General features: G+C 37.2%; 3 protein-coding genes, 1 long non-coding RNA gene and 1 pseudogene across 5 annotated transcripts; 2 read left to right on the top strand and 3 right to left on the bottom strand.

Moving 5' to 3' along the window:
- Positions 1-1228: 1228 nt before the first annotated feature.
- On the bottom strand, positions 1229-2985 carry LOC116208508 (vesicle-associated membrane protein 724-like). The gene is made up of 5 exons (XM_031541994.1): positions 2308-2985; positions 2026-2167; positions 1811-1931; positions 1662-1724; positions 1229-1548 (listed from the first exon to the last, which is right to left on the bottom strand). Exons 1-5 carry the CDS (start codon positions 2513-2515, stop codon positions 1396-1398), a joined length of 687 nt encoding a protein of 228 aa, XP_031397854.1. The 5' UTR covers positions 2516-2985; the 3' UTR covers positions 1229-1395.
- A 3416-nt stretch (positions 2986-6401) lies between these two features.
- On the top strand, positions 6402-10279 carry LOC116208509. Of its 2 annotated transcripts, XR_004157087.1 has the most exons (4): positions 6402-6708; positions 6860-6979; positions 7154-7198; positions 9399-10279. It is a non-coding gene; the product is annotated as an uncharacterized LOC116208509 (long non-coding RNA). The 2 variants fall into 2 exon arrangements; XR_004157086.1 differs by lacking the exon at positions 9399-10279 and having other exon boundaries at positions 6405-6708; positions 7154-7392.
- A 5666-nt stretch (positions 10280-15945) lies between these two features.
- LOC116208973 lies at positions 15946-17431 on the top strand (annotated as a pseudogene).
- A 1274-nt stretch (positions 17432-18705) lies between these two features.
- LOC116207385 lies at positions 18706-24367 on the bottom strand. The gene is made up of 6 exons (XM_031540300.1): positions 23777-24367; positions 22543-22592; positions 21217-22402; positions 20144-21136; positions 19962-20063; positions 18706-19888 (listed from the first exon to the last, which is right to left on the bottom strand). Exons 2-4 carry the CDS (start codon positions 22551-22553, stop codon positions 21068-21070), a joined length of 1266 nt encoding a protein of 421 aa, XP_031396160.1. The 5' UTR covers positions 22554-22592; positions 23777-24367; the 3' UTR covers positions 18706-19888; positions 19962-20063; positions 20144-21067.
- Positions 24368-24982: 615 nt separating this feature from the next.
- LOC116208799 (NAC domain-containing protein 96-like) lies at positions 24983-26466 on the bottom strand. Its single transcript, XM_031542361.1, has 4 exons — positions 26181-26466; positions 25799-26082; positions 25523-25654; positions 24983-25433 (listed from the first exon to the last, which is right to left on the bottom strand). The coding sequence occupies exons 1-4, from the start codon at positions 26362-26364 to the stop codon at positions 25191-25193; spliced, it is 843 nt and encodes a 280-aa protein (XP_031398221.1). The 5' UTR covers positions 26365-26466; the 3' UTR covers positions 24983-25190.
- Between the last annotated feature and the right edge of the window lie 232 nt (positions 26467-26698).

Below are 26698 nucleotides of genomic sequence, written 5' to 3'. Positions count from 1 at the left end.
CGCTAAACATGTACAAAGGGAGATCGAGGGTATTTATGGATTTCCCCCTCCGATACTTAAATCAGGCTCAATCTAGGGTTTGTGAGTGTGCAATTAATTGTAAATAACATACCTGACCGTGCTTATGTAAGAGGAGGATCTTTAAGGATATTTCTCGAGATACAATGAATCAAATATATTGTAGAGATATCTATTAGATTTACCTCAACTTGATTGAGGAGAATAGGTGATAATCTTTAATTAGGGCAACTTGCCCAAAGATGGGCCCGATCGAGTATCGGGCTTAAGATTGCCGATTTAGCATCTGGGCTCGGATCCGGATCTCTGGGCCCAGAGTCCATCAGTATGTACAATAAAACATTCAAAGCCCATCATTTTGGATAGAAAAGGTTCTCTAAAGAAGCCCATCCCTCGTTTGAATGGGCTTCATTTATTGAACCCCCGCTTCATTGAGTTTATTCCTTCTCTCTCCTCTTCTTGTCTTCTCTACTTGTAAAGAGATTTGAATGTAACACTAGCTAGTAGTCTAAATCAAGAAAACAGCCCATATTTTTCATAGTATAGACATATTTCGGTTATAAGGGAGATCGATGAACTCAGTACATTAAGAAACAAAGAGTGCACTCCCAATGCATTGGAAGTTTAGGCTATTTATCAAAGCCAATCGATCAGCATATTAATCACCCTGAACTTGTGGAATGGAGAACATAAGTTGCTAAATGAATCTCTGCCTCCCTCCGATCGATAGCGGTACGGACATGTCTCTGTCAAGAGCTTGACCGAGAATGTGATCGTGCATGACCATTGATGACGATGAGATTTGATGATTTGGGCCTTTGATAATTCGTGCACCAAGCACACTTTATCGGACACGAGATAGCGGCATGATCTATTGATTTATAGGCTGATGATGATTTATTTCATATATGACATTTTTGGGTACTTCAGGCCAATTCAGCCAAGACATGATTTAAAATTCCATCTCCGAGAGTTTCATTTTCTTTTTGCACCGCAAGTGGTTCCCGAGAATTTCTGTACGCGCATTTTTCTTATGCTAGAATCTCGAGTCATCACCTGTGGGAAATAAGGATGAACGGGAATCGGGAATTCGGGCCGGTGGTTAATTGCATATATACCATTCATGAGATCTTGATGACCATATTAACACTTGTATATGGGTGAAAACTACGTTGATCTAACGACGACCGGGGATGCACTGAACAGCTCGTGTAACGAATGGTAGAAATTTTCCGCGAAAAGAATCATATAGTCCACCTCCGGTACAATAATCACGTTGGGATGGACATGTACATGTCTCAGTTCTATCTGAACAAACTGTACGTATGCAATGGAATCTAATGAACGATGAAGGAACTAATCGATAAATACAAATACCTACTTACTACAATTAAATCCACTGCATGCCGAGAGCCAAGCTATTAGCCCGATGATGAGCAACAGGATCACGATCACGGCCAGCTTAATCTTCACGTTCTGATACCACATCTTCCGTTTTATCTCGTTCCCTTGCTTCTTGTACAATTGCGCCTGTTGAGACATTGCAATTGACAAAAACTGAATTCGATGCTCGCAAGGGAATTAACTTCACAAGTCGTTATAGCTGATAAGAAAGAACTTGCACTCGGCTTGAACCGGTTTACCTGATCGCGCAGGTCGGTGGTTTTGTCTTCGAGAACTGTCAATTTTTCCCCTCTATCCATGACCTGAACAACATACGTCCAGTTAATATAACGCGCAAGGTATGAGTTGCCGACTGCATATATTGACGACATTCTGTACACGTCTGTACCTTGTTGATGTTGTCCAATGTTATGCTTTTAACTTGTGATATTTGAGCCTCCACTTGCGAGACCTTATCGATCTCTTCGGCGTGCTCGATTACGTACTTCATCTTCTCCTTCATAATCGGCCTATGTGGAAGTTCATCGATCAAGAAAACTTATTTATGTTAACCAAATTAATTATGATCAGTCAGTTATATGTATGATATGTTAGCACACGTACCCGAACTCCTTGGTGAGACTTTTGGCGGGGGCACCGTCCGCCCTACCGCCTCCATATCTTTGCTTGAATTCCGCTTTTGTACGCTCCAAGAACGCAAAGGACAGTCTGCCGCTTACGGATTCTTTCGCAACGACACAGTATACTGCGAATTTCCCGAAAGCATACACAAATTGTTATCGATCGCGGTAAGGACTAATTAAATAACATGAATCGTGTCAATTTCTAGTCATATTATATCTCGTCGTGCTAGAAACAATATTGGGAGAGAGGTGACCAACTAACCGTAGCCATCTTCGACGAGGAAATTGAAGGAGTGGTCATCGCGGTTGGAAGTGAACCTTTCATTGTTTCTGTTGGTAGCTGGGAGTCGTGGAAGCCACTGAACCGCGACGGCCGAAAGATTGCCGCCACGATCTGACTCCGTGAACTCGGCCAGCACCACCCTGCCCCGAGCCACAAAGCTGTAAGCAAACGATGTCTGCCGACTCATAATTATATGTACCTTTCCACTGCACGATCGAACAAAAAAGCGAGAGCTCAACGAAGAACACAGACGCGGACAGGATCTGTCGTGACGATAGAGAGCTTATGAGGGAAAATGCATCTGCAATGCTCTTTTTTAATATGAGAAGGGTCCTTAGCATTGAAGAATTGGCGTTGGACGAAATTTCCTCGTTAGGACGCATATAGTTGAAATGACTAGACGAAAAATGAAAAGTCCAAACCGTTTGCGGGCGGAAGCGGTAAAACGGCGCGTTTTCTAGTCAGCTGGACTCGGTTATGATATGGCGTTGGCGATTTCACACTTAAAAAGTATTAGAGATTATTACCCATTCAATTGTTTCACCGAATTCTCAAATTATCATATACTTTAAAAATTATCAAAATTATCTCATAGTTTACCTTTGGTTCTAAATCCATCTCGCCGTTAATAAAACGTAAGTAGGCTCTAAATTCATCCCATGATTTTAATTTTTTTTCAAATTTATCACATAATTTTAATTTTTTTCTCAAATTCATCCCATAATTTTGATTTTTTTTAAATTTATCACATGATTTTAATTTTTTTTCAAATATATCCCGAATAAATAGCTACAGTGGCAAGAATGGACATACTTACGTTCCACGTTAGCTACACCATTAAATATTGATGGAATATATAACGGCGGGATAGATTTAGAATCAAATGTAAATCATAACATATTTTGAGTAATTTTTAAAGTATAAGATAGATTTGAAAATTCGGTAAAATTATAAGATATTTGAGGGAATAATCCCAAAATATCATGAATACTTTTGGGGCCTATCGAATCTGTTGATTATATTATAACCCAATAGCATGAAATAAAATTCATAATCACTCTACTATTAAAAATTGTGCAGAGTCAGTCTGACATTTTTTTCTATTTCCAATTCTACCCCCCTTCTCTACCAGCGATTTCTTCCCATGCCCCTGTGACTCTGAACGTTGCCTTCCGCTCTTCCTCTTGTCCCTGCCTGACGCCAACCAGCCCGCTCCGCCATCCTCCTCCTCTTTGCACGGACGGTCGGTCCGCAATGGATCTCGCCGGTGCAGGTCTCGCGCCCTCTTCGTCGGCTGCAAGGGCGGATGCCTATCCTTACTCACCCCAGCCCGTCGACAGAAGACGTATGCCTCCTGCTCCCGCCAGCACCATGGCTAAACGCCCCGACTTGAAACGGCCGCGCCTACTCGCCAACGGCTCCCGCCTTATCCTGTGTTCCCTTCTTTCGCTTTATTTTGCTACCCCAGCATCCGCCTCCCAAACCCAGTTGCTCTGCTTCTTCTCTCCAATACCTCTCACGACTTCTTATACCCCACTGCATTTACGCCTCCAAACTGTTCGATTAAACGCTTCCTCCATCTTTCTGCAACTACTCATCACTAAACCGGATCGGAGTCTGCTTGTGCCATCTTTTCCAGTTTTTCCTATTTTAGTTGTACCTCTAATTTCGCAGTCTTGTAGTCCCTTCTTCTCCCTTTTTCTTTATTGTATTATATATGTGTTTATATTTATATATATGCTTTTGCTCCCGCGATGCTTTCTTGTTCGGTTTGGATGAGGCAGCTGTTGTGTTCATCATTGCTTACTTAAGCAAGGTCAGGCCCAAAAAACCTCGTACAGGGACCCCGTTTCTTTGTTTTGCTATGATCTGATGAAATTGTTCCTCGAAGAGATTGATAAACTGCAGCTCTTCACTGTTATGTTTTCTTGGAATTTTATTACTAAATCGTTACCCCCTTCATATTGTGACAGACTAAATAGCAAAAGTTATTCGTGTAAAGCAATAGTATGAATGTTACAAATATATCAGATATACACTCCTTTTTTTTCCTGAATTCAGAGAGATATATATGAGATATATATTATTATACACTTAATAGTATATATATGTTAAACTTAGATTCTCTTTATCCGCTAAGAGTTTCATATTTTAATCTTGATGTAAATAGTTTTCTTTAATAGTTCTTTTTGGATAAGTGTACTATGTACATTCTCTTTGATTAATAGAATTCATCACTTATTAAAAAAAAAAGAAAAGACATCCTCTTTTGATGCTTTCAATCACTTCTGACAAGTGAGGTGAAACAGCTCAAAAGTCGGTTTACGAAAGAAATTCACCAACCATGGACAAAAGCAGCAACCTTGAAGAACAAGAGCTAAACACATCCACAACACTAGCAGACAAACGGACCGATCTAGTCGGCGAAACGAAGATTAACCTCAAGAAAGTTAGAAATTTCAGCCTGCCGGGTAGCCCAGAATTTCGCATGAACTTGCCCACACCAGCACGAGCGAGTGATTTTAATACAAAACTCCTCTATCATCAATTCATAAAACTCGAACCAAAGCGACACAATCGCCAGCAGCAGAGCGCTGCGACGGGCCACCACTCATAGCAAAATCTTTAAATTAATTATCAAACAAAATTCACCGCGTCAAAGCAGATTACCGATTTCGAAAGGTCTGAATCTGCTTCTTGGTTCGTCTTCATTCTTCGTACTCCCAAGCGCTAAGAGAATGCAACCGAAGAAGAACTTGTCAATCATCACTTGGAGGCCGACGAAACTTCAACCGGAACAGGATTGCGATATGGGAATCGGGCAACGGCCAGCCGGAAGCACACATGCATGTCTACTTTTTCCGAGGGAACTTCAAGTGAGATTGACGAGTGCTCCGTCGGCAGCACTGATCTTGAAGAGTGAAACAAACACCGCCACAGCTGCTGGCGACGGTGTCGACTCCATTGAATTGGAGAAGGAAAGTGTCCATCAGTGCGCTTCGAGTAAACGCAGAGAATATGCCAATTGCCATGTGTTTCCCATTGCTAAGCGAAGATGCGGTAAAAAATGCTTTTCTTTTTTTCCTTTTTTTCCCCCCTTTTATATGGTCAAAATGCTTGTCGTGTTACTTATTTAGTTGCGACCGTATGATTGAATTAAACTCTCCGATTTCATCGACAGGTTCTAATTTTGGATAATTTTCATGGAGAAATAATTTTTTTCAGATAAATAAATATATTTGATAATTATTTTTGAATTATTTAATTTTCTAAAATAATTATTTAAATTATATTTGAAAAACCTACGCATTCTGTGGGTGTTAACAATTTTTGAATTTTTACAATTCGTTAGGACACAATTTTGGCTTTTTGTATGGAGGAGAGAATTTTTATAGAAAATACAAAATTGAAACTAATAAAATCGATAGGAGTGCTCGAAAATTTCTATACGAAAGGCTATAACGAATTGAATGGAGAACTTTCGTTGGAAAAAACCTCCTTTAATTGTATATGATAGATATTTACAATAACAATCTATATATTATTGGGAATGAGGAAAGGGAGATACGGTGCAAGTGACGCGAAAGGAGATAGAAGGACGAGGCTTCTTGGTGCGTGGAGATTTCGGTGGATGATGATGGAAAAATCTTTGGATGCATGGGAAAAATAAAATAATTAGAGAATATTAAATATTGATGTGACTTTGGTGGATGAAGACAATATTTGAAATATTTTTAATGTTTTGAAAAATAAAATAATTAGAGAATATTATTAAAAAATCTAAATTTAATATAAATATTAATTTTGGGAAAGCGTAGAGTCCATCGACAGTGAGCAAAAGGTTACCCATACGAGCTAGGGGTGTGCACGGATACCGGGTATACTCGGAACCGGTCGGAACCTACCGGTAGCTCGTATTGAAAATAAGATAGGGTCTGGGTATCAAAATAAAGAACCGGTAAAATCCGATTCCGGCTCCGATTCCAACCTACAAGATACCCAGAACCGGAACCGATATCCGGAACCGGATGATAATTAAAAAAAAAAAAGGGAAAGGTAAAGTTAGTTTGTATTACAGAGACAGACTAATAGAGTCGGGACTTGGGAAGATTGATGACAAGACACGAGACAGGAAGGAAGAGCGAAGAGGAACCCTAAATCGCAAATCGTCATCGTCTTCGACTCCAGTTCCTCCCGTCTCCGACTCTCCACTCCAGCCCCTCTCCATCGGTCGCATCTCGTCTTCGACTCTCCACTCCGGCTCTTTTTCCCGTTGAGCTTCTTTCCTACTCCGAATCCGTCGTTCTCGACTCCGACTCTCCACTCCGGCTCCTCTCTGTGGCTCTCGTCTCCGACTCTCCTTCAAGCTCCCTTTCCCCGGTGAGATTCTCGTATGGACTCCACTGCTCAACTAGGCATAGGATTTGCTAACCTTTGCTGCTCTGTTTTTTATCGGGGCGATTCATCGTTTTCGGTGTTACCCTTTGAATCAGACTTTTGATCCCTTAGATTCTGATAATTTCTTGCTCAGGTTGTGGTCAAGGAAAGAGAAAGAGATAGCAATTGTAACTCACAGTGGATTCTTGTTTCATACGCTAAGTTCGTTGGGCAATGACTGTAACCCTTCGGTGAAGAAGGAGACATGCCAATAGTGAGTAGCCTGCGACATATCTTCCAGTATTGATTTGCTTATGGGAGAAATTTCTCCTACTTTCTTTCACGGTGGCTGTTAATTGTTATGCTCTCTTTTTTCTATTTAAGATCTTGTCTTCTCGAGCCAATTATGCTTTCCTTATGAGAGTGGCACTTTATTACATGTGAACAGCTTTGCAAACTGTGAACTTCGCTCCATGGTCATCGTTGATAAAAGGTAAGCCCATCAATTCTTGTATATTTATGTTGTTGGCTGTTTAGAACTGGAGAATTGTTTTCCATTTTCCTATTATTGAATGAGATCGTATTATAGATATTTAGTTTTGTGGATGAATTAATGAGACTTTATTTTTTATTGTTGTGGATTAATTTAATCTATGCCGATATTATAGTTGCCGTGATTATTGATTATGGATAAGATATTTTCGGTTTTATTTAGCGAGATAAAAAATTATAGGTTCCAACAGGATACCCGGAACCTGTGGTATAATACAGGTTCCGATTCCATGATTCAATAGGGTAGGGTCCGGTTCCAAAATCTTGGAACCGGTCCTTTACAAGGTAGGGTCCGCGTATCATAAAAAAAACAGGGTACCCGAAATCGATCACCCCTAATACGAGCTACCTATAGAGTCTAAATGGAAGTTTTCATAACTTGGATGGAGTACACTCGATAAAGTATTTCAAATTTATACTCACATATATATACACACACTAGGTGATAGTCCACAAATTGCACGGTAATGATTTTTTTAGTAGAAATAATATTTAAAATTAAATTTCGCATTTCTTTTAAGAAAATTATGAATTAATTAATTGTTTTACTTGAAAATTAAAATAAATTTTTTGAAGGATCATTGATTTTTACTTGAAAATTTAAATGAAAAAAGTTTTACATATATATATACACATATGCCGACCTAATTATGAACATATTCCTAGTTTGTTATCATAAGAAATTTTTTGAAAAGAGTATAATACCATGAAAGAACCGTATTACAATTATATAAATGAAAGGGCGTTAAATTTGTTATATATATATATATATATCATATGAAAGAAATTTTAGGAAGAAATGTGTCTTAAAATATTCGTTGGTTACAATGTTGAAGTAAATATATATTATAAGTTATATGTTTCTTTATTTATATATGATTATTTATTTATTTATATAGTACCATGAAAATTTCCTATAATGTAAGGTTATGTATAGATTTCACAATATATTTATTGTATCAAATGAAATTTCACTAAATATTACATTATAATTGTACTGCATGATATTTACATAATTGAAATGATACGTGGCTACGCAAGAGGGTCCAATGACGTCGCCTCGTGAAATTTATTTTTTGAGAGGTCCCTTTGGGAGAGGCTAATAATAGTTTATTATTCTATATATATTGATGAGCAAAATGCAATTTGTGCCCCAACCTTTAGGCTTAGTGGCAGAGTGCTCCCGAACCTTTAAAATATTGCACTACACCACATGATCTATTTAAAAAGAAGCAAAATCACTATCGGCTACTTTTCCGACCACTTTTCCGGCCTTAAATTGATTTATTAATTTGGAGGGGTCTCTCCCCAAATCTATCTCGAGGAGGAATGTCGTTCTTGAAGTCATACCTCTACCTATGCAACCAAAACCATGAACCCACTAGAGAGAAGAAACTACTACAACGTCGGAGAGTAGAACCCACTGGGAGAGGGAGGATCTTAAAAGGCATGAGAAATCGGCCCAACAAGACAGACAACGTCAGAGAGCGAAATTATCAGCATTTAATTTGCAAAATGGAATTTTTTCCAATCAATTCTTATTGGGATATTGCATGATCAAGCTAATAGTTCTTTTTGCATAATCAAACTTACATCTGATTAGGGTTGACAGGAGCGACTCCAGAATGCGAATTCTGTAGTTTAAAATTTGAATATTGAGACCATATGTTATTTACCTGTCCAGTTATTCAAGCTCTTTGGGAGAGTGTTCTATGCAGATTTAGCGTTCATAAATATGTTAAGAATTGGACATCAAAAGTGAAGTGAATTTGTCACTTTAAAGATAGAAAGTTTGATTCTATTGTGTAGCGCTTATACTGAACTTGCTATGTTTATCAAATATTGTGGGAAAGGAATGGTCGTGTTTTTCAACAGAAATGCAACACTATTTCCTCCATTATGCAGCAGATTATAAGTCTTGTACAGTTTAGAGTCCGATTTATTTCGAATCTAGAATCTAAACTTAGATTCTCTTTAACCATTAGGAGTTTCATATTATAATCTTGATGTAAATAGTTTTCTTTAATAGTTCTTTTTGGATAAGTGTACTATGTACATTCTCTTTGATTAATAGAATTCATCACTTATTAAAAAAAAAAGAAAAGACATCCTCTTTTGATGCTTTCAATCACTTCTGACAGGTGAGGTGAAACAGCTCAAAAGTCGGTTTACGAAAGAAATTCACCATGGACAAAAGCAGCAACCTTGAAGAACAAGAGCTAAACACATCCACAACACTAGCAGACAAACGGACCGATCTAGTCGGTGAAACGAAGATTAACCTCAAGAAAGTTAGAAATTTCAGCCTGCCGGGTAGCCCAGAATTTCGCATGAACTTGCCCACACCAGCACGAGCGAGTGATTTTAATACAAAACTCCTCTATCATCAATTCATAAAACTCGAACCAAAGCGACACAATCGCCAGCAGCAGAGCGCTGCGACGGGCCACCACTCATAGCAAAATCTTTAAATGAATTATCAAACAAAATCCACCACGTCAAAGCAGATTACCGATTTCAAAAGGTCTGAATCTTCTTCTTCGTTCGTCTTCATTCTTCGTACTCCCAAGCGCTAAGAGAATGCAACCGAAGAAGAACTTGTCAATCATCACTTGGAGGCCGACGAAACTTCGACCGGAACAGTATTGCGATATGGGAATCGGACAACAGCCAGCCGGAAGCACACATGCATGTCTACTTTTTCCGAGGGAACTTCAAGTGAGATTGACGAGTGCTCCGTCGGCAGCACTGATCTTGAAGAGTGAAACAAACACCGCCACAGCTGCTGGCGACGGTGTCGACTCCATTGAATTGGAGAAGGAAAGTGTCCATCAGTGCGCTTCGAGTAAACGCAGAGAATATGCCAATTGCCATGTGTTTCCCGTAGCTAAGAGAAGATGCGTTCAAAAATGCTTTTCTTTTTTTCCTTTTTTCCCCCCCTTTTATATGGTCAAAATGCTTGTCGTGTTACTTATTTAGTTGCGACCGTATGATTGAATTAAACTCTCCGATTTCATCGACAGGTTCTAATTTTGGATAATTTTCATGGAGAAACAATTTTTTTCAGATAAATAAATATATTTGATAATTATTTTTTAATTATTTACTTTTCTAAAATAATTATTTAAACTATATTTGAGAAACCGACGCATTGCATGGGCGTTAGCGTTTTTTGAATTTTTACAATTCGTTGGGACACAATTTTGACTTTTTGTATGGAGGAGAAATTTTTTTTATAGAAAATGCAAAATTGAAACTAATAAAGTTGATAGGAGTGCTCGAAAATTTCTATACGAAAGGCTCTCAAAAAATTGAATGGAGAACTTTCGTTGGAAGAAACCTACTTTAATGGTATATGATAGATATTTACAATAACAATCTATATATTATTGGGAATGAGGAAAGGGGGATATGGTGCAAGTGACCGAAAGGAGATAGAAGGACGAGGCTTCTTGGTGCGTGGAGATTTCGGTGGATGATGATGGAAAAATCTTTGGATGCATGGGAAAAATAAAATAATTAGAGAATATTAAATATTGATGTGACTTTGGTGGATGAAGACAATATTTGAAATATTTTTAATATTTTAAAAAATAAAATAATTAGAGAATATTATTAAAAAATCTAAATTTAATGTAAATATTAATTTTGGGAAAGCGTAGAGTCAATCAACAGTGAGCAAAAGGTTACCCATACGAGCTACCTAAAGAGTCTAAATGGATGTTTTCATAACTTGGATGGAGTACACTCGATAAAGTATTTCAAATTGATACACACATATATATACACACCAGGTGATAGTCCACAAATTGCACGGTAATGATTTTTTTAGTAGAAATAATATTTAAAATTAAATTTCGCATTTCTTTTAAGAAAATTGTGAATTAATTAATTGTTTTACTTGAAAATTAAAATAAATTTTTTGAAGGATCATTGATTTTTACTTGAAAATTTAAATGAAAAATAGTTTTACATATATATATACATATATGCCGACCTAATTATGAACATATTCCTACTTTGTTATCATAAGAAATTTTTTGAAAAGAGTATAATACCATGAAAGAACCGTATTACAATTTTATAAATGAAAGGGAGTTAAATTTGTAATATATATATATATATATATCATATGAAAGAAGTTTTAGGAAGAAATGTGTCTTAAAATATTCGTTGGTTACAATGTTGAAGTAAATATATATTATAAGTTATATGTTTCTTTATTTATATATGATTATTTATTTATTTATATAGTACCATGAAAATTTCCTATAATGTAAGGTTATGTATAGATTTCACAATATATTTATTGTATCAAATGAAATTTTACTAAATATTACTTTATAATTGTACTGCATGATATTTACATAATTGAAATGATACGTGGCTACGCAAGAGGGTCCAATGACGTCGCCTCGTGAAATTTATTTTTTGAGAGGTCCCTTTGGGAGAGGCTAATAATAGTTTATTATTCTATATATATTGATGAGCAAAATGCAATTTGTGCCCCAACTTTTAGGCTTAGTGACAGAGTGCTCTCGAACCTTTAAAATATTACCCTACACCACATAATCTATTTGAAAAGAAGCAAAATCACTATCGGCTACTTTTCCGACCACTTTTCCGGCCTTAAATTGATTTATTAATTTGGAGGGGTCTCTTCCCAAATCTATCTCGAGGTATATGCAACCAAAACCATGAACCCACTAGAGAGAAGAAACTACTACAATGTCGGAGAGTAGAACCCACTGGGAGAGGGAGGATCTTAAAAGGCATGAGAAATCGGCCCAACAAGACAGACGACGTCAGAGAGCGAAATTATCAGCATTTAATTTGCAAAATGGAATTTTTTCCAATCAATTCTTAGAGCTTGGTTGCATGCCCAGATGACATTATTCATATGGGTTGAAGATATATCCTGTCCATAAATTGAAATTGTTCATTTTTATGTGATGATTTTGCTTTCTGTTGATAAGAACGAGAAATAAAACCATAAAAAAAAAGACAAAGAAGGAGAAATTCAAATCCGTCTATAACGAAATCCTTCCAATCTCTCGGATTTTTTCTTTAAATTTTGAAATCTTTTATTAATGAATTATTTTCTAAAAAAATCCAAATTAATAATAAATTAATTTTATGGCCTGAAAAGTGGACAAAAAAGTAGACGGGGTGCACTTTGCTTACTTTTAAATAGGTCTGATATAGTATAATTTTTTAAAGGTCGGAGGCACTTTGCCAGTAAGCCCAAAGGTTAGGGGGCAAAATGCACTCTATCCTATATTGATTAGAGCAAATTATCAACATGGTTCTTAAACTCTGGACGGGCTGCTAGTTTGATTCTTGCCATCAAAATTGTTCTTGAGCTTCGACTCCGTGTATCAACATAGTGCAATTTTAAATTAAAGTAACGGAAATCTAACATTGAATTCCAGGTGAACTAACGACGTTGGAGATTTAAATAAAAAAATAAGTATAATCAAAATAACGTCAAAAGACTTTAAAATTGTTGTTTCTTTACATAAAAATTATTCAAATAGGATACAAAATCGTTTGATTTAGATTTAGGATACAAAACCTCCACTTGGGATAAAAAACTTAATTCATAATATATTTTTTTGGGAGTATTACTTGCTTTTAAAAAAATTAAAATCTTTTCATAAAACTCTAATTATTCAGGTGCGAATGGAAAACCTTTACTACAAGTTTCTCAACCTTTATCATTTTTTTTATTTTTTCCCTAAATCTTTATCATTTTTATCATTCTCATCATCAACTTTTCACGTTTTTAGCTACTTTAGTCCCAACATCACTTTTTCTCTCATAAATACATAATTTTTCCAAAAAGATAATTTTTTACGTTAATCTTATTTGGAAAAAGAATATAAAAAGAATTAATGAAATAACGTAACAGAATAATGAGATAGAGACGGGACAGCGCTATGGGCCTTAAGCCAGCAGCCACCAACCCCAATCAAGGTCATTGACGACTAGGGGAGGTTGCAATCTCTTCTCTCTCTCTCTCTATCTATATATATGTATATATTTATATATATTTGCAAGTGTGAAAACTTGCCATTTTCATGTACAAAAAACTTGCTTCGTTATCTTCTGTCTTGTGTTATGTCATCATGAAATTAGTTCGACATCAATATGTGTATATATATAACTTGCATTTTCTCTGGAAAATATATTAGATTGAAAAGTGGACGTGTGGTACACTCAAGTAAATAATTTGTCTTTTCAAATAATTACTTGACCTTAGATAATTTATTTGTTTCTATATAATTTACTTGAATCATAAGTAAACTATATGAATCTTTTCGCAAATTATTTGTATATATGAAACATGCATTTTGACTAAATGTATTGTAGAATTTTTCAATTTTTTTTCAATACATTTTGAGATTTTGAGTTTCATATTCGCAATTTATCATCTGAAGGATGAAAACTACCTACCTCCGTCGAGAAAGCCGATAAGTAGTTTCAGGAGTTTCGGATGTGGCACTACCATTCGATTCGTCTCCACAACAAGTTGATTCGTCGCAGTCGCCGACTTTATTATACAGGCGGCAAACAACAAAGGGAATCTCCATAAATTCGAGGAAAATGTGAAATAAGATTGTACCTTACAACCTCGAAATGGAGATTAGTTAGTCAATCTCTTATAAAAGAAGCAACATTGACTAGATTCAGCCCTTGTACAAATTAGAACTTAGCACATAGGTAAATAGAATTACCTCTCTAATATTATAGCCCAGAGAAAACTCATTTAGGTGATCCTCAATTGTATAAGATCCAGTCGGTCTTGACCCCATTGGGAGGACATTGCTCGTAGAAGGTTAATATCTTCTTACTACCTATTTCATAACCTGTAGTTTCACTTTTCACTTTTTTAGGCTTTCTAATTATTTTCTAGTAACCGATGTTCGGAATTGTTCTCTCGGAATGGCCGCTGTTATAGTACTTCTCTTTTCTCACACTGAAGAAGACCCATTCCGTTCCTTTAGACTTTACCTCCGCAACCCCTTCAATATGGAAAAAGCGCAAAAGCAATCAATAACCCAATTAGGGACAAAAATATTCACAAATAATTATATCTGAAGAAAAAACTACATAAAATAATGCACTATATATATATATATATATGGATGTACACATACATTGGGAATCATCATGACCCAACAAGAAAAAAAAATCATATCCCCTGCATATTTTTACTATATATAGAAAGTATAGCTAAATGATGATGTGAAGGTCGGCCTTACACTTGAATTGCCGGGGTAGTTCTTTAGGATGCATGCTGTAAAGCTCAAAGTCAGGAACGGTATGGATGTTCAACGATTGAGTTTGACCCTCAAAGTAGTCGAGAATCCTCTGCTTCAAGTAATAGGTGAGGAGTTCGTCGTTGGTCAGGTGAAAATTTAATCCAAGAATTTCAGGAACTTCCATATTCTTCTCGCAGTTTCCAAGCAGAAAACATATACTTGGAGTTCCGATAAAAGAAAGATAGATAACAACTGAAGAGGGGTCTAAGCTAATTTGATCTAAGAGAGGGCCGATGTCTTATATGGGCCAATGACCATGGAGGTTTCAATCTGAATGTATATATATTTGCATGCGCGAGAACTTTGCTATTTTCATATGTGAAAATTTGCTTCCTTACCTTGCTGGCTCTCCTCTGCTATAACATCATGAAGTTTAGTTCGGTATGTATATATAAAACTTTTTTTTTTCTTTTTGGATAGTCCATAATATATTGGATTGAAAAGTGCATGTATGGTACAATCAAGCAAATTATTTGTATTTTTAAAAATAATTACTTGAATTTAAGAAATTTTTTTATTTTCTACATAATTTACTTGAGTTATAAGTAAATTATTTGAAATTTTTCATAAGTTACTTGCATGTATGTATATCGTACATGCATTTTGACTAAACGTATTGTAAAATTTTCAATTTCCTTTGCAATGCATTTGAGTTTTTCAGTTTCACATGGCCCAACTTTATGGGCTTGGAGCGGGTGGGCAAGCAAGTAGCACCGGGCCTAGCTTCCACAAAATCCAGTTATTCGTTTTAAGATAATATATATTTAATTATTGGATAAATCAATAGTATAATTATTATTAGTAATTATATATATAGATATCAATTTTTTTGGGGGATAAGTCTATAACATACATAAATGACGAGATCATAAACATATAGCTTTGATTCCATGACACTTTTGAGTTTATTATGTGCTAGAACTGTTAAGGATTTTCATCTAGTCAATGAAAATTTATTCGAGTCTTGCATGTTATGTATATTCTTAAATTGTCAAAACAGATCACGGTGCGATATTTAAATTTTTGTGGACCAAAGCTATACATAAACCTCCGATTTTATTGGATTGGGGAAAAGATGATCAGTTATTTAAAAAAAAGGAAAATTCGAAATTAAATACTTTTGAGTTTTGACTCTTTTAAGGACAAAATGGACAAAATGGTCCCTGAAATATGCACCTCGGAACAAGTTCATCCCGGAAATTTAATTAGTGGACAAATTCGTCCGGACGTTGCAAACGTTTGGACGAATTGGTCCTTCCGTTCGAAAAAACGCAGGTCCCTGACGGAACCCTAGACGCCGTGATGAACTCCGTTTGCCCCCCCTGCTCAACTCCATTTCACAGTCGAAATTGAGGTGCCTTCTCTTCCGAAATCGATGAAACCCTAATTGAGGTGCCCCCTACTCAACTCGATTTCCCGGTCGAAATTGAGGCGCCTTCTCTTCCGAAATCAATGAACCCTAATTGAGGTGCCTTCTCTTCCGATCCAGTCGTCAAATTCCCCCACCCACGTCAAGATTTCTGCAATTGAATGTGTCGTCCGTGATCCGAAGGTGAAATCACCGTTGCTGGTGGTTATTTCCGGTGAGAAGTTGAAATTTTTGTTGCTGCTGGTGAGTAGTTGGTCACCGTCGCGGCCCAAAGCTCCGAGAATGGTGGGCAACGGTGAGTTTGATCGGTTATCAGCATCGCTACTTGGTTTTTATTCTCCCTTTTGGCCTGAACCCATGGTTGTTGTTGGATTACTCTTAACTTTAGCTTTTGGGATATATTGGTTATTTTATTTGTTTGATGATCTTATTCTCAGCCATTGATTACTGTGGACATGAGCTATTTACAGAAGTGGGCGACATCAAGCGTTATTCGATCCACTATGATAGGAGCGGGAGATCAAAGGTATCATAACTGAATCTGCCATAAAACTGATGCTTTTGATGAATACACTCTACCTGCAGAAGTTTTTTTAACAAATATTTTTTTCTTTTTTTAAGGGAACAGCAGAAGTAGTCTTCTCATGGCGGATTGATGCAGTAGTAGCTGTAAAGAGATACAACAATGTTCAGCTCGATGGGAAGCCATTGAAGATATAGATTGTTGGAACGAACATCGTGACTCCTGCTGCTCCTCCGCTCCCTCCTGCTCCTGTGAACGGCGCATTTGGAGCTTCAATTGGAATTCTAAGAGGGTAATCATTCTCTTATATAGCTATTAGTGCTATATATAGCTATTAGTGCTTTTAATATTCTGAAAATCGTGTTCTATTTCATGCTAAAACTGAATATGGCCTCTTCATATTATTATTCACAAAAAAGAACAACAATTCAGTAATTGGTTGAGGTTTCATTTTTTTGGGGCCGCATTCAGTGCAACTATATATATATATGTGTGTGTGTGTGTGTGTAACAGTATTATGAGAAACCCATATTTGCTTGGATTGACAAAATCATAAAACGATGTCCATCAATCTCTCTATGTAATCATATATAAAATGATGAGACTAATTTAAACTGACTTTGAAAATAAGCGTAAAAAAATAAAAATTTGGGAATTCACCGTGCTTGCCCTCCCTCCCTACACTTTTTTCTTTAATCACAGTGGCAACTTCGAATGAGGTTGTTCATCAGGTACAAGCTCAGTGAGCCTGTTCCCCAGCTCAGTGATCAGAATTTGATTCTTGGTGAAAAGGAAAGCAGGCGGAATGAAAAGGAATTGTTGGCCTGATTTGTATGATTGAACTGTCTGTGTCTTGTTGCTAGGAAAGTTGCTGATGATGAATTGGTTTTGTTTGTTGTTGCTTTGCTGTTGAATTTGCTGGAGCATATGCTGTTGGAGAATTTGTCTTGCTGCTAGGGAAGTTGCTGCTGCTGAATTGGTTTTGTTTGTTGCTGCTTTGCTGTTGAATTTGCTGGAGCATATGCTGTTGGAGAATTTGTCTTGCTGCTAGGGAAGTTGCTGCTGCTGAATTGGTTTTGTTTGTTGTTGCTTTGTTGGAGCATATGCTGTTGGAGAATTTGTTGCTGATGATAATTTGCTGCTAGAATTATGGGAGGTGAGGGAAGCCAATGGAGTAGGACAAAGCAATATATCCAAAAATGCACAGCTTCTTCACGGGTTGAGGAATCAATCAATTTGTGTGGTTGTGGAATGAAGCTCCTGTTGCAAACATCTACCAGAAAACAAAGTTATGGTAGGCGTTTCCTTGGTTGTCTATTATGGAAAAGAAGTGACATTACCTGTGGATACTTTGAATGGATTGATAATGAGGAGCAGTTTGAAGTGCAGCAGACTGGAAGACCCCGAGCTGGAGAAGATAACAAGCTCATGAAGAAGATGAAGAAGAAAATTCAATTGTATGAACATGAAAACAGAATGCTAAAGATTGCATGTGGCATTTTGTTTTTCATCGTTGTTGTATTCTTAGTTTGTGTTTGTGTTAGGATATTGTAACGTGTTTTTTCGTGTGAATGTGATACTGTAGGATTGTGAGTTTCTAATTTGTATTGAGATGACTTTGGTATTGGTAAATATAATACAATGTTTCGGATATAAATAAATGCATCAGGAGGAAGAGGAGGTTCAGCCCCAATCCCAGTTTGAATTGAGGATTGATATGCATGTGCAAGACAACACATGCATATCAATCTAGATAGAAAAGGAAACGGGATCAGTGAAAAAAAGTGAAACTGATGAAAAGAATTGAAATATTACTTCTGCCGTTTGTGGTTGACTTTCTTTACGAATTGCTTGGCAGGGCCATAGAGCTTAGGTGAGGTACAGGAAGTACATAAATCCCAACAAACGAGCCATGTTTGCTGTATTCAATAATGTATCCCTTTCAGATACAGAATTTGGGCAGATAGTTTGGGAGACGCACAAGAACTCCCAAGGCCAACCTGAACCTCGGACCAACAAACAAGATCGACATGTATTAGCATACCCAGTTCCTGAATGCATGTGTAATACGAGGCATCACAAGCACTTTTCAAGCATCTGATCAAAGAAAAATCTTGTATCCCTAGATGAATATTTCCAATGCATCTTCTTAAGTTATGTACAGCATTAAATCCCGAGCAATTGTATTTATTTGATGTGATTGTATGAGCATCATCATGCTATCGCTAAGACACAAAGTATTGCTTGTAACTGTTCGGCAGGCTGCATAAGATCAACTACATGCTTGTAATTGATCGTAGGGTTTACATATTCTTTGTTCAGAGGGATTGAGTTCTTCCCTTGTTCCGGAGGAAACTAGGAAGCCACTTTGCAGAATGCTTGGGGATACGAGTTAGATTGTTCTGGTAATCAATGTAGTAAAGTCCGTATCTATCTTGGCGCCCCTTTCCAAACTCAAAACTGTCGGACTGAGACCAGTAAAAGTATCCCTTCACATCCACTCCTTTCCTACATTAACGGTTCATGTTTAAAGCTTAGAGCAAAAGTTCACATGCAAATATATAAATAGTTGAAGATTTGAAATCAGCTATTCGAGGGAAGTTTGATATGGAACTGCTTACTTTATCACTCTGTTGATCTGATATAGATGCTGAAGGATGAAGTGAATTCGGTGTGGATCTCGTAAAGCTTCATGAATTGGTTGACTTTCATTCTTTGCCTTGGAAATTCCTGCATATCAATCTAGCATGAGGAGTCCATTTTTCCTGGATGCGTGCTTTTCCTCGACAAAGCAAAGAGTATAGAGCAAAGGTTCCCCCTGCACCATTAGGAAAAAATGTCATGACTAGTGCCTACCATATATCCCGAACATAAAAGTTAGATGGATAGATGACCCGTCACTCAAGCAAAATATTTATCCACAAAAGGTTCCACAAACATATTTATCCGAAACGGACTAACTGTTTCAGATATTCTAATTTATAGGATACATAACATAATTTACTTTTTCCAACAAAATACATAACAGAATGCGATTTTTCAACAGAATACATAACAGAATTCACTTTTCCAACAAAATACATAACAGAATGAACTTTCTCAACAATGAAAGCAGTAAAAACTGTTATGTCCAATAACTCCTCAAGTTCTTCGACTGATAGTATTTGATCCTTGCGATGAGCTTGAATGAAAAGTCGACACTGAAGCTGTTGAAACTTGTGGAAGCACTCTTGGCCTTATAGGAGTGGGTCTATAAGTATGAGTACTCCAATTGCCTCTAACCATCAGTGCTGCAGGTAATCCGAATGGAAATGTGCTTGAACTTGGAGATTGATTAAATGGTGTTGGAGGCCTCCAATTGGGACCTTGGTTTGATGGTATCCCCATTCCAGAGCTAAAATGCCTTCTTTGAACCTATAAAAACATGCTTTATATGTTAGCTTCCCTAAATAAAAATAATTTTAATTCTCAAGTATATTCAATCAACCTAAGCAAAAGAATGTGAAGCTGAAACAGGTACGCTGGACCCGAGGATGATAGAGTCTTGAGACCCTACAATGGGGCCTGAGGGGCCCAATGGGGGTTCAACCTACCAAAAGAACAAGATAGCTTTTATAAGACAAAACCAATTGAATTTATCATAGTTAACATAATAAACAACTAGTAGACCTGTGAATCAGATGCATTAGAACCCCTAGTTGTTCTTCCGTTTCCTCTCTTATTTGGAGCATCATTATTGGCTTCTTTTGTACATCTCCTAACGTTGTGCCCAGCCTCTCCACATCTAGAGCAGTGAGTTTCACCATACTTTCTTGTTGCCTTGGATGAGTTGCTTGCCTCACCCTCAGATTGCCTTCTCCTTTGCTTAGGCCTTCCAGACGGTCTTTTAAATGCAGGTGGCTCAATTGGTGGCAGTTCAGTGCGATGCCAGTCCTTTTCACCAGTAATTGGTTCAATGTATGGGACATAAGTGGCTCTCTATCGTTCAGTGGAATACCATAAATGAACATACTTCTCAGGTTCCAAATTATTGTAAGCCATGCAAGCAATAGCATGTGCACATGGTATCCCGGTTAACTGCCACATTCTACAACTACAAGTCCCAGCACCTAAATCTACCACCTTACATTGGGGCATTTTCCATACTTAAAATTTGTAACCCGCTGCATCACCAACCCATTCAGGGGTCCAATATGAACTATCTTTTCTACACTTGTCTAGCCTACTTTGTGCTACTAGACAAATTGGACCCACAAAGCTATTTGCCCGCAATCTGTGCTTATTCATCTTCCCCATCAAATAACATCTAATCTCTTCAAACATCGTAATGATTGGCTTACCTCTAAACTTCACAATCTTCGAGTTAAACTGCTCACAAGTATTGTTTAGTAGATTACCATTCTTAGGATAATCACTAAATCCAGCTTTGCTCCAAGCGTCGGGCTTGAATCTTTTCAGCCATGCCCATGCATCCTCATTCATTCTCTTCATTATCATCATATTTTGATCAAACTCCACCATTATGGTACTTTTTGCACATTTCTAGAGTTGCTTGGTTAGTTTCATGTTCTTGTACTTGCTGTAAAAGTTCCTCTATATGTGCAATACACAATTCCTGTGTGGAGTACCAGGACATAATTCTTCCAAAGCCAATTTCAAACCCTGCAATAACATATATTGTCAAATAAAATTATAGTTTTAGTTAATATTAACAAATTTAGAGTTGCTTGGTTGATAGGTACCTTCTGTTGATCTGATATAAAGTTCCAACCATTGTCACTATACTGTCCAATATCCGCAAGCAAATTTGTCAAAAACCAACTCCATGTATCCCTACTTTCTTGCTCAACAACAGCTATTACAATCACATAGAAATGTTGATTGCCATCTTGAGCAACCGTAGACAGTAACTGTCCTTCGTAGTACCCCTTTAGAAAACACCCATCTAGCCCAATGAGGGGTTTGCATCCTGCTTTAAACCCCTGAACATTTGTATTAAAGCAAATGTATAATATATCAAATGTTGGTGGCAACTCTAGAGTAGGTCTATTTACTTGCAAACCAAATGTAGAATTAGGATTATGCCTCATAAGTTCCTCACAGTAGTCCCACAATTTTTGATATTGCAATTTTTCAGATCCCTCTACAATTGTTCTGGCCAACCTCATTGCTCCGTATAACATGTGTTCATCTATATGAATACCTCTATACCTTTTGAACCACTCAAAAGCATCATGTGCTGATATTGTCGGGTATGATCTTAATTCATCAGCAAGCTGAGTAGCCAACCACTTCTTATTAGCTTGCTTGTTTTTGAACCCCCTAGCACAAGTATGTGGCTCCACGAACTTCTTTACTTTGAAAGTTTTCACCTCATTACTCCAAGAACAGAAGATCTCCCATTTGCACCCGTCCGATCTACACTTTGCCCTAACCCTTTCGTTGTCATTCTTCACAAACTTGAATACCCTTCCTACTGCTATATTATAATCTGCCACAGCTTTCTTGAACATAGTTAAGTTCAGGAATAACATGTTTAATTGTAATTGAACCTCCCCAAATGTGGCATTCTCATCAAATTCGGGGTACTTTCTGAACTCCTCTTCACTCTTCTCATCATCAGAGATACACTTGTCCACTAGCTCTTTTGAAATATCGCCTTCATCTTCATCACTAGAGATGACCATATCCGCTGTTGTTGGTGATAATCTCACAACTATATGCTTTCCATTTTCGGGATCTGCTCTATCACCGATATGCTCTTCTTCTTCATCCAAATGACCCTCAGCATCCTCATTGAATATATATTCTGAATTCCAATAAACCTCTGAATGAACATGCTCAGTACCTTCATACTGAAAATGATCCTCTTGCCCATCTACATTATATCCTTCAATATTTTCTTCCTCACATACGTCATCATCATTCCTTCATAAAACCAATTAAAAAATCAATCACATCATGCCAAACACAAAGCATAATTTGATTGCAAATGCTAAACAACACATTCATAATTGGCAAGCGCCAAAAAAGGGCAAGATCTCTCAGCAAACAATAGTATAACTGACCTGGAAGCCATGCGCAATGCAAGATCTCGGGGTTATTCCCTTTCTCCTCCCTGAACATATTATATATATATATTAATAAGAATTCCAGCATATTTACATATAACACCAAATTAAATTAAACCCGTGAATTTATTTGATTCTCTCAGTATAAAACTAAGTCCTAATAGATGTTCAATCTTAGCCTAAGTAATCTCATGGACTAGTAACTAATATATAGATAGCCACGAAACAGAATTGAATTTGTCAATTACCTCCAAAACTATAAAATAATTCCATGTCAAAAAATTAAATAATTTGGACGATGCACAAATGTAGTTTAATTATTTGGGTTATGATCCTTCACTAGGAATGATGCTATAATCATCCCTAATCGGTTACTCATTAATTCATTTCACTTAAACATGTTTGGATAATAATTCTGCATGAATCAGAGCCAAGCAATAATGGTAAGATTATGATTTCATCCTTGTGCAATCTTCCTCATAAAGTAGACAAAATCCTCTGTTTTCTGAAATGTTCTGCTCCCTATGCATCCTGTAAAAAATATTTCATTGGCTAATTTGCTTTCTCTTTCCCTTTTTTTTTTACTGAATGAATGTGGACTAGGATAACGTAAAAAAGAAGAATAAGAGAGAGAGATCTTATTTAATGCCAATATATCTCTACATAGTCTTAACCGAAGAATTGCATGATGTTTGGAGACTCAGTGAAAGTGTCGTGTGTCCTGCTTTTGTTTAGCTTAGCTTGTTTCAATTGCCACCAGTTTTGCCACAACAGATAAAGGGATTTGCGTGTTAAGAGAAAAGGGGAAAAAAAAATACAAGTGGGTACCTTCAGATCTTAACAAAAATTTACTGGTGTTCTTCTTTGAGGGAACGTTGGAGAGAGCTATAAAACTATGTTCCGGTGTCATTCTAACTGTCTGTTAGATCTAATCCATGTGCACGCTTATCAACTCATACATACTCCATTGCTCCTTATAGCCATCCACACAAATCAGAGATACTGTACCGGAAGCAACTACTAACGCAGGACACGGAATTACCAAATATGTTCTAATCAAGAACATATTTTACAGTCAAGCCGCAACAATGCAGCAGGAAAAAACACAGGTACCTCTCTGTTGTTCGAAAAAAATTGTTCAACTATATACATCAGGTACCTCTCTGTTGAACTCTGATGGAACCATAACAACGCAGCAGGAAAAAACACAATATTCATGAACTCAACTGACCCGACGGTGCAGAAGGTTCCTTCCGCAGGATCTCCAGCTCGAGATGAGCTCAAATGAGCTCCAACGGTGCCAAACACGAACTGAACTGAGATAACAAATGCAGAAGCACTCCTTGCGCAGGAAGCTTGAAATCAGCTCAATGTTGGCAAAAGGAAGCTTGATCGATCTATCAGGCTTTGTCCAGCATTTGAAGAATAGGGTTTCATCGCATTTTGGGGAAGAAGGCAGAGAAGACAAGCTCCAATCTGTGGCAATTGGGGCGGGAAGAAATTCGCAGGGGAGGGGGTTGGGGGTTGGGGGTTGACAGCAACTCACGGCAAATTCGATCGTGAAAGAGTAATCCGTCAGGGACCTCACCTGTTTTCGGATGGAAGGACCAAATCGTCCAAACTTTTGCAACGTCCGGACCAATTCGTCCAAACGTTTGCAACGTCCGGACGAATTTGTCCACTGATTAAATTTCCGGGATGAACTTGTCTCGAGATACATATTTCAGGGACCATTTTGTCCATTTTGTCCTCTTTTAAGGGGGGCATCTATTAAAAATTGGGTACAAGAAAGAACTTTATAGAGTGTCGCCCGAAGCTTCTGTGTCCCCATAAACATAACAGAAGGAAGAAAGACAGAAGGTTTTCTTTGTAAATTGGAAATTAAATAATAACCGAACTTCTTTGGAAAGCTCACTATTTGGTCCCAAAATAAGAGCATTTATAATAAGGTTGGAAAGCTTACTGTTTAGCACTAAATTCAAATATTTAGTATTTTTAATACACGTAATTAATATAAGTGTTTATTATTTTTACTTTCAGCTCATATTTTTAGTATTTTAGTTCAAATGTCTAATATTTGATATAACTCGTCAAAAATAGTAAAAATACTAAATACTTTAATCGAAATATTAAATAATTAAACTAATATAATAAGTGTGTCACCACAACTCGAAGTGATATTAGAATTTCCCCTTAAATAATGGCCAAACTTCTTTGGAAAGGTCACTACTTGGTCCCAGATGAAAGCTTTTAGAATAAGGTCAGAAAGCAACTCCAATCCACCGGGCAAAAATTTAACCTTTTCTGCTGCCCATCATAATCGTATCATCATACATTAAATAAAACTTACCTTCCGTTGAGAGTTGATAATCCCATCCAAAAAGCAATAGGGATCGAAATCGGGGTATTTTTCTTTTTAGCAAAGGAAATTCCTCGATAATTTTTGGATAATTCAATATATATAGTATATTCGAACACGCACGATACATAATATCACAAGCAATTTTTTTACAAGCATTAGCCCTTAAACACACGCTTAAATCATCACGATAGTGCCAGACACAACTCTAATAAGATATATATATATGATCCCCTAGCATTGATCCTGAACTTGGCATAAAATAAACGTTCTTCGTTCTTCCTTGCTAATAGTAGTGCGGGCCCCATCTACCATGGTATGGTGGATAATAGTTTGTTTCATCGTTAGATGGATAGGAACAATTGGTGGAGCCGTCGCCATCGCCAGTGTAGTACCCACCCAAAGATGAACCGGATTCATCGGTATAAACATCTTCTTGAGCCCAGCCGGAGAAGTTATCATAGTTCGATAAGTTGTGAGGCAGTTGCTGAATTTCGGGGAGCTGCCATATTCCTTCTTCAGGTATAACCTACATGAAGAATTGACGATATTGATGAGATAAGAAGCTGCGACATTATTCTAAAATTTATCAATATCTAGAGGATGAAAACTACCTACCTCAGATGAAGAAGGCCGATTAGTAGTTCCATGAGTTTCGGCTGTGGCACTACCAGTCGATTCATCTCCATGACAAGTTGATTCATCGCAATTGACGCCTTTGTTATGCAAGCGGCAAACAACGAAGGGCATCTGCATAAATTCGAGGAAAATGTGAACTTAGATTGTGCCTTAATCTCGAAATGGAAGTTAGTCAATCTCTTGAAAAAGAAGCAACATTGACTAAATTGAGCCCATGTACAAATTTGAACTTAGAACATAGCTAAACAGAATTACCTCTCTAACATTGTAGCCGAGAGAAGACACATTTAGGTGATACTCGTGCAAAATCCACTCAGTCTTGGCTCCATTGGGAGGACATCGCTCGTAGAAGGTTAATATATTCTTACAACCTATTTCATTACGGGTAACTTCACTTTTCACTTTTTTGGATTTACTAGTTACTTTCCAGTAACCGATGTTGGGAATGGTTCTCTCAGAGCGGCTACTGTTTCGGTACTTTTCTTTGCGAAGGCAGAAGAAGACCCATTCCCTTCCATTAGACTTTACCTTCGCTAGCCCTTGAATATCCAAAAGCACAAGGTAATCAACGATCCAATTAGGGACAAAAATATTTTTACTATAGAAAATAGCAAAATGATGTGAAGGTCGGCCTTACTCTTGAATTGCCGGGGCAGTTCTTTAGGATGCATGCTATAAAGCTCAATGTCAGGAATCGTATGACTGTTCACTGATAGAGTTGGATCCTGGAAGTAATCGAGAATCCTTTGCTTCAAGTAATAGGTGAGGAGTTCGTCATCGGTTGGGTGAAAATTTAATCCAGGAATTTCGGGAATTTCCATGATTTTCTCACGATTCCCAAGTAGAAAACAAATATTTGGAGTTCAATCAAAGAAAGATAGATAACAAGAGAAGAGGGTCTAAGTTAATATGATCTAGGAGAAGGCGATGCTTGGGTTTTATGGGACAAGCTTTGAAGTCAGCATTTTTATATAGCTAGTTAAGGAGTCAAACTTCTCACTTTTTGGAGTCTTTCCCCCTTAGACGAGAAGTGCTTCCCTTGTTTATGAAGTGCCTTTCCCCCTTAGACGAGAAGTGCTTCCCTTGTTTATGAAGTGGCTTTGGTATAGCACTTAGCAGCAAGGCACTTTTAAGCATGTTTTATTTAAAAAAAAA

This window comes from Punica granatum, chromosome 5, assembly GCF_007655135.1.
Source record: "Punica granatum isolate Tunisia-2019 chromosome 5, ASM765513v2, whole genome shotgun sequence".
Taxonomy (NCBI): domain Eukaryota; kingdom Viridiplantae; phylum Streptophyta; class Magnoliopsida; order Myrtales; family Lythraceae; genus Punica; species Punica granatum.
This window is presented reverse-complemented; position numbering and strand designations above follow the sequence as displayed.

Excerpts from the sequence above, each read along its gene's own strand:
- LOC116208508 (XM_031541994.1), bottom strand. The coding sequence starts at position 2,515 with ATGAGTCGGCAGACATCGTTTGCTTACAGCTTTGTGGCTCGGGGCAGG. Across the intron at positions 2,168-2,307 it reads CCTCGTCGAAGATGGCTACG|TATACTGTGTCGTTGCGAAA; the intron begins GTTAGTTGGTCA and ends GGAAATTCGCAG. Across the intron at positions 1,932-2,025 it reads AGTCTCACCAAGGAGTTCGG|GCCGATTATGAAGGAGAAGA; the intron begins GTACGTGTGCTA and ends ACTTCCACATAG.
- LOC116207385 (XM_031540300.1), bottom strand. Across the intron at positions 21,137-21,216 it reads TTATATCAGATCAACAGAAG|GGTTTGAAATTGGCTTTGGA; the intron begins GTACCTATCAAC and ends ATGTTATTGCAG.
- LOC116208799 (XM_031542361.1), bottom strand. The coding sequence starts at position 26,364 with ATGGAAATTCCCGAAATTCCTGGATTAAATTTTCACCCAACCGATGAC. Across the intron at positions 26,083-26,180 it reads ACTGCCCCGGCAATTCAAGA|GGCTAGCGAAGGTAAAGTCT; the intron begins GTAAGGCCGACC and ends TGGATATTCAAG. Across the intron at positions 25,434-25,522 it reads ATCGGCCTTCTTCATCTGAG|GTTATACCTGAAGAAGGAAT; the intron begins GTAGGTAGTTTT and ends TTCTTCATGTAG.